Consider the following 7,155-nt stretch of genomic DNA (forward strand, 5'->3'; position numbering starts at 1 on the left):
ATTTTTTTATTATTAGCATTATTATTATTATTACTATTATTGTTATTGCAAAAAAAAAAAAAAAAAAAAAAAAATCAATGAATACTTGCCTGCTCGGAATTGTTGTTTTTCAATAATCCTAACCTTTTGCAAAATGGATGACCCAAAGCTATCCATTCTTTTTGAATTAACGATTGAAAGCCTACTATGGATCTTGAATGAGGATCTAATAATAATTGCACTAATGAAGATACAATGGCACTCGTATCTCGTCCATCCGATTCTGATTTCGAAAACAAAAAAAAAATAATAATAATAATAATAATAATTATAAATTAACTGAAATGAAAAAGTTTAATTTGAAAATAATAAAAAGAGAGAAAATAATTTTTTACCTTGGAGCACGACGGTGGTACCTTTTTGTATTTCACGCGCTGCTTCAACGGATAATTTTAAGCAAGAAGAAACGTGATGAAGCCATTTAGTATTTTCCAGGGATGAATACATGTGAGAGTCTTGCAATTTAAATTGACGATGACTGTCTGTTGCATCAAAATATTATTTCGTTTAAATACAAATATAAAACTCTTTTTTATATTAGAGCTTTGTGTTAAGCTTTAAATTTAATTGAAATTTATAGAAAAACTTACCGAGAATGCAAAGATCTCTTAACTTTATAAAACTTTGATGTAATTCGATAACCGAGGGTAAATCCTTATCTAAATCTTTAATGCAAGGACCTTTTAGTTGAGGATGACATTTTCTTATATTTTCAAGCATTCTATTTTCTTGAGTTCTAAAAGTGATAAATATCACAATTAAAACAACTTTAATAATAATTAATAAGAAATAATAAATATTTTATTTTACTGTCAGAATTAAAAATGAAATACCTATCTGTTAAACTGGGAATTAAATTTGCTGTCCTAATTAAGGCTGCTCCATTGGGATTTGACCACGTCCAAATCGGAGGTCTGTTGCACCTAAAAGACTGTGATGCAGTGACAAAATCATAATCTAAAAGGGAATGTGGTACCACCAACCATTGTGGTAGGCTAGTCGATATTTGAAACTTGTGATTTTGACAAGATATTCTCCATTTAGAAGCAGAGGCAGAACATGTTCTAATTAATTCATCTTCCCATTCACTTTTTTTTGAAAAAAAAACTACTTTGGTGTTTTTATAAAAATTCTCAGTCTTTTCATCACTAGAAAATTTAAAATTAAAAAATTAAAAAATAACTTCAAGTACTTTTTTATTACATTTATAAAGAAGCCAACCTATAGTCGTATGCAAAAAGCAATTGATGCCTCCCTGGAAAAGCATGATGAAGCAATGTTTTTGCAATATTTTTCCCTTGAATAATTGGGCTTTGGTCAAAGTTGAAAGTGAAAACTTTCAAGTTTTTACACACTATTTGTAAACCCTTTATTTTATCAGACAATTGTGAATCTTGAAATAGTTTTTTCTTCTTATCTCCACATAGCTGATATACAGATTGTACATTTGTCAGACAAGCTCCGTGATTACCTAATAAATTATTTACTTGATGCACAGAAATTTCCTGTAATAAAAAACTCACTAAGTGATAAATATCTCATGAAATGAAATTGAAAAAAAAAAAAAAAAAGAAAAATGTTATTGTGATATTTTAAAATTTGATCCTTTCGATAAATGTATTTATTTTTAAGTGATTAATATTCTATAATTACATTCGGTTGATTCAGATTATTTTACTTATTATATGAAAGTCAAATTTATAAAGTCAAAAAATTATTCGAATGAAATCACTGAAATCACAACCTACTAAAGAATTTTTTTAACTTGCACATAAAAAAAATAATAATAATTGTAGTACATAAAATCAAACCTTTGAGCAATCTTCACTTTCATAAGCTTCAAACATAAATCTAAAATTAGTAACATATAAATTCCCAGATAAACCTTTTGATCTTTCAGCAGCATTTGGAAAATATAATACTCTGTTTCCTTCTGTAATAACTATTTCTCCATCAAGCAACTTTGGCTTAAATTTGCTAAATGTATTATCTTCTGCATTTTTATTACAATCCTTAAAAAAAAAAAGTAAATAAATAAATAAATATTTTTTATTAATGAAGAATATTTATTTTTTACTTCCATAATTAAAATTCTCAATTAGATACATAGTAAATTCTTTTTTTTTTTTTTTTTTTTTTTTTTTTTTCAAATTCCCCAATAGATGTTTATTTCTAATTAGTACCATAAAATCCTAAATAAAGCTGTGTATTTTAAAAGAATAAATATAAACTGATGAAGAAATAAATTTTGTTGAGAATTTAAATTTACGTTATATTTCACGATCAAATTTAAAGTTTACAGCTTTGAATTACAGGACTTTTGAAACTAAGTATAACATAAATATTTTTTTTTATAATACTGTTAATCAAATTTTTAAAAATTTACACAAGCAAAAATAAATAATGGGTAAATTAATATTTGAAATATTAATTTTTTATTTTTAGTTAGTACCTGTAAATCTTGACTGGCAGACACATAAAATTTAAAATTATTAGTTGTTGACTTATATTCAGATGTCCTTTCAAGAAAATTCTTCATATTTAATGTACAAATGAAAGGCAAGACTTTCTCACTATCACATCACCATTAAATATTTTTTATTACGTTTTCATTAAAAAAAAAACAATCACAAAATATGCGTAAATGCAATATTTTTTGACTTTTCCGTGAACGAATAAATAAATTTTATTATTTAAAAGCCAAATATTTACGAATAATCATGAACTTCCGCAGATTCGTAGCCAAGTGTGTAACTTTAAAATTTTCAAGTTTAATGAATAATTTTTGTTTTTAGTGAAAATGCGTAATTTGAAAAAAGTAATAATATGCATGGTATTTTGCAATAAATCTTATTAATAAATTTTATCACACATCGAGTGTGTGTGTGTATACTTTTAAAAATATTAGAATACGACACTCGAAACCTACTTCCGGTTTAAATTAAAAAACACTTGTAAAAATGTCACGCCATCAAAGTTCTGATGCATTATTAGAAATTAAAAATGCTTATTACATTGGAAACTATCAATTTTGCATAACCGAAGCTCAAAATGCTAACGTGAGTTTTATTTCATATTTCAGAAATAGGTTGAAATAATTGTAAAAAAAATTATCAAAAGGAATTATCAATATTTTTTACTTGGACAGAATTGTCATCGTTTACTTTAATATTTCTGATTTTCAATTAAGTACAATTTTTTTTTTTTTTTTTCCCCCCTTTTCCAAGTAAAGTAGTTAAACGTATTGTTTATGAGAATTAAATTTTTTATAAATACATTTTTATTGTGAGTACTCATTCCGAATATTTATTTTAAAGGTTTAGATAAGTAGTTTAATCATTTACCAATAAAAGTACCATATATTGTGATTTAAAATGAAATTTTTGTCACCAAATTGTTAATACATCATATTATATTTAATTGTTTTTAATATTTTTTTAAGTAATCTTTCATTGACATGAAATATCAATTACAATAAATTATTCATAAATTCAAAAAAATATAATAAGTGGTTTTGTTTGTTTATTTATTATTATTTCATATGTATTAACATTCTCTGATAAAATATTAAAAATTTCATTGCAGATTAATGATTCAGATGTGAAGCTTGAAATAGATTCATATCTTTATAGATCTTACATTGCTCTACAAAGATATACAATTGTCAGAAATGAACTTAAAGCGAATTGTCATCCTTATTTGGAACCATTGAAATTACTAGTTGATTATTATTTAGCTCAGGATAAAAATGTAATTGTTCAGAAAATGGATGATATACTTTCTAAAGATGTTAAAACATCTAGTAATTTGTTGTTTATTACAGCAGCAATCATTTATTACCATGAGCTAAATTATGAAAGTGCACTTCAAATTCTTCACCAAGGAGATAATTTGGAATGGTAAGCATTTCCTTTTTTTTTCTTATATATATATATATAATAATAACAATTAAATAAAATATTGGGATAGTAAAATAATCAGTCAATCACTATTAATAGTTAGAAATAGTATAGTATAAATTAATAGTTTCAACTTTTTTTTTTTTCCTCATATGTAAATTGCGATAATTCAAAATTAAAATTTTATTGTAATCCAATAAATGTAAAATAACAATGTCATAGTCAATTTATTTTTAATAACTTTTACATATAATTGATTAGTTTGTTAAATAATGCAGCACAAATGCAAGAATGAAAGTTGAAGAAGCAAAAGACTACAGCCATCGACACTCTGCAAAAATTTTAGTGTCAATTCATTAAATCGATAAAATTTTTATTATAATTTAATATTTCACAGTTCTGCTTTGAGTCTTCAAATCTATTTAAAAATGGATCGAATAGATTTAGCCAGAAAGGAATTAAAAAACATGCAGGACAAAGATGAAGATGCTATTTTGACTCAGTTGAGTCAAGCCTGGGTAAATATTGCCATGGTAAGTAAAAAAATTTTATTTTCTTATTATAAATTGATTATTTTCCGCATTTTATCTATCATACTGTATTGAGTAAGAAAAATAAAAAAAAAAAAAAAAAATTCCCAGGGTGGAGAAAAACTTGATGATGCATTCTACATATTCCAAGAAATAATTGATAAACATGGTTCAACGCCATTGCTTCTCAATGGCCAAGCAGTTTGTTTTATTCATCAGGAAAAATTTGAAGAAGCGGAATCGGCGTTGCAACAATCCATTTCAAAAGATTCGGATAATTCAGATTCTTTAATAAATTTAATTGTTTTATCGAGACTTTCGGGGAAACCTCAGGAAGTTGCAAAAAGATATTTAACACATATTCAAGATTCTCATAAAAGCCACACTTATGTCAAAGAGTACAGTGTAAAGGAATCAGAATTTGATAAGTTGGTTTTGCAATATTCTTGTGCTTAAATTATGAAAAAATTCTTTTATGTCTTCATTTGTTATTAATATATAAATATATATGTATAAATTATACGTGAATAAATATAATTTTTTTTTTTAAAGGGAGGAAAAACATTTGTATATATATGCAGCGTATTTTTTAATTGATTTTCGTTAAATTTTTGTGTGAATTGTAAGTGTTTCACGTTTTTTAATTTTATAAATTGTTTTCGGTTAAAACGGTTGTTTTTATACGTTTCGCCATCTTTGATGTCTTGTTAGTACAGCATATGAACTTGTAACGCACAGTCAACGCTCGACATTACTCAAAGTTTTTTTTTTTTAAATTCATTTTATATGAATTTCGGTTATAACAATAAGTTTGAAACATAACATATTGATTGAGTATTTATTATTTTTTTGTACAATCCGACGGCGGTAATTAGTTTTTAATGGGTACTATTTGAAAAGGAAAATCTCAGTTTTCTAACTTTATTAACAATCAAGATGTGCCTTAATTTTTTGCCGGACTTTTTTCGGTTTTTTAAAACTTTTCCTGGGTTATTTTGTTATTCATCATTCTCTTTGCTTACGTTTGAACAAAATTTTTTTTTGATATCTCAGAAGACGAACATAACGTTTTTTAAAAAGCATGAATTTTTTATTAAAAATTTTTAAATTTTATAAGTATTTTATTTTTGACTAATCCGTAGAACTTTGAAAATTTATGAATGAGGATGCGTGATAATAACTTTAGCGAATGAGAAAATAAAAGCAAACAATAATCGTCATGATAAAAATTTTTTTACGGTTTAACAAAAAAAAAAAAAAAAAAAACAAACGGATTTCGCCCAAGATTGAATTTGAAGTTGAGGTTGGTAAGCCTGGAAACGAAGAAGGCAGTTTTACGCATCGGGACTGGAGAATAATATTTCATTATTTTATTTTACATTTTATTGTTTTCATTTTGCGTTTTCCAAAATTTTTTTTCGTAAAAGTTTAAATATTTATTTTGACAAAGTCTTATTTAATAATATTGTTGTAAAATATGAGGCGGTTTTACGGTTAAAATAATAAAATCATTGTTAAAAAATTACTTCGTCTTTTTCCGATAATTTTCGTAAGGCTTCGGAAAAAATGCAATTTTATTAAAAGAATCAATGTTAATGCTTCGATTATAGTACGTTTACAAAAATTATCTGACTACTTGTAGTTGTGACATTTGGGTTTGTTTGCTGGAGAAGACGTGCTGGGTAGTACTTCGTGGTTCCATATACTGTTTTTGGGATGGGATAACTAACTCATTAGTAATTTTTTTATATGAAGATATATAAATATCTTTTTTAAAATTTATGTACTCAAGTATTTTTAAATGTTTTACAGTAGTATATTTAAACGTTTGAAGAACATTTAACACTTAATGATTAGTCGTTGAAAGGTACGTAATTTTAAGTTTCATTTAGCATTTCATTTGCAGTAATGATTTTTTGTAACCAAATTTTTTCTATATTTAAGCATGGAATTTATTTTATTATATTTATTTATGTATTTTTTTACTTGCAATAAGAAATAGAAAGGAAAAATATAAGGGTTATAATAATTTTTTTTTTTTTTTTTTTAAAGCAAATGTTTTAAAATGTGTAAAATTGATTGTCGTTTACTTTTCACTGCATTATTATTACCTGCTAATGTCTTTATTATATAAAAATGTATGCATATATACATGTATATATATGTACAGTAAAATAAGGTATAATTTTTATTTAAAAATAAGTCGACTCCACTTTTCAATTATTGCTTAATTTAAGCAACAATATATTTTTATGTTAGTCAAATTTTTTAAGTTGAAAAATGTTATAATAGTAATTATTATTATTAAAAAAAATTTTTTTTTTTTTTTTTAAACTAATTTACTATAGTCAGTGTGAAATAACAGAAAATAGTGATTATAAATTAGTTTTATTTATGAACCAATAATACTGAATATTTATTCTTATGAAATTTGTTTTTTCATTGCTTAGTTAAAATTTTTCAAATCATTAAAAAACTAGAAAATTTTATTATTGGTTTTTCCAGACATAAAATTGATACCAAAACTAATTATCATATAATATACTTTACTTTTTACTTGATTAATTGAACATAATATGTTCTATTTTTTTTGTAAAACTATTATCACCAAGTAATTATTTCAAATTCAATTTTAAAATTGAGCATGTGTAAAATTTTTATACCTTAAGGTTTTGTTTAAATTGTAC

At 24.4% G+C, this 7,155-nt stretch overlaps 2 protein-coding genes across 2 annotated transcripts in view; one reads left to right on the top strand and one right to left on the bottom strand.

The window, feature by feature from the left end:
- The window catches only part of Phum_PHUM307830 (uncharacterized protein), a gene marked incomplete at both ends in the record, with an annotated part of 3,474 nt that extends 1,352 nt beyond the window's left edge, over positions 1-2,122 (bottom strand). Inside the window, 7 exons of the mRNA XM_002427226.1 lie at positions 124-262; positions 375-521; positions 630-775; positions 873-1,187; positions 1,261-1,544; positions 1,851-2,051; positions 2,117-2,122. Coding sequence (XP_002427271.1) covers positions 124-262; positions 375-521; positions 630-775; positions 873-1,187; positions 1,261-1,544; positions 1,851-2,051; positions 2,117-2,122 — 1,238 coding nt within the window. The remainder of the gene's footprint in view (positions 1-123; positions 263-374; positions 522-629; positions 776-872; positions 1,188-1,260; positions 1,545-1,850; positions 2,052-2,116) is intronic.
- Positions 2,123-2,999: 877 nt separating this feature from the next.
- On the top strand, positions 3,000-4,924 carry Phum_PHUM307940 (Coatomer subunit epsilon, putative; the record flags this gene model as incomplete). Its single annotated transcript, XM_002427227.1, has 4 exons — positions 3,000-3,098; positions 3,625-3,938; positions 4,336-4,471; positions 4,580-4,924. The coding sequence occupies 4 exons, from the start codon at positions 3,000-3,002 to the stop codon at positions 4,922-4,924; spliced, it is 894 nt and encodes a 297-aa protein (XP_002427272.1).
- Between the last annotated feature and the right edge of the window lie 2,231 nt (positions 4,925-7,155).

The sequence above is a fragment of the Pediculus humanus genome, genomic scaffold, assembly GCF_000006295.1.
Source record: "Pediculus humanus corporis 1103172107707 genomic scaffold, whole genome shotgun sequence".
In the NCBI taxonomy this organism is placed as follows: Eukaryota; Metazoa; Arthropoda; class Insecta; order Psocodea; family Pediculidae; genus Pediculus; species Pediculus humanus.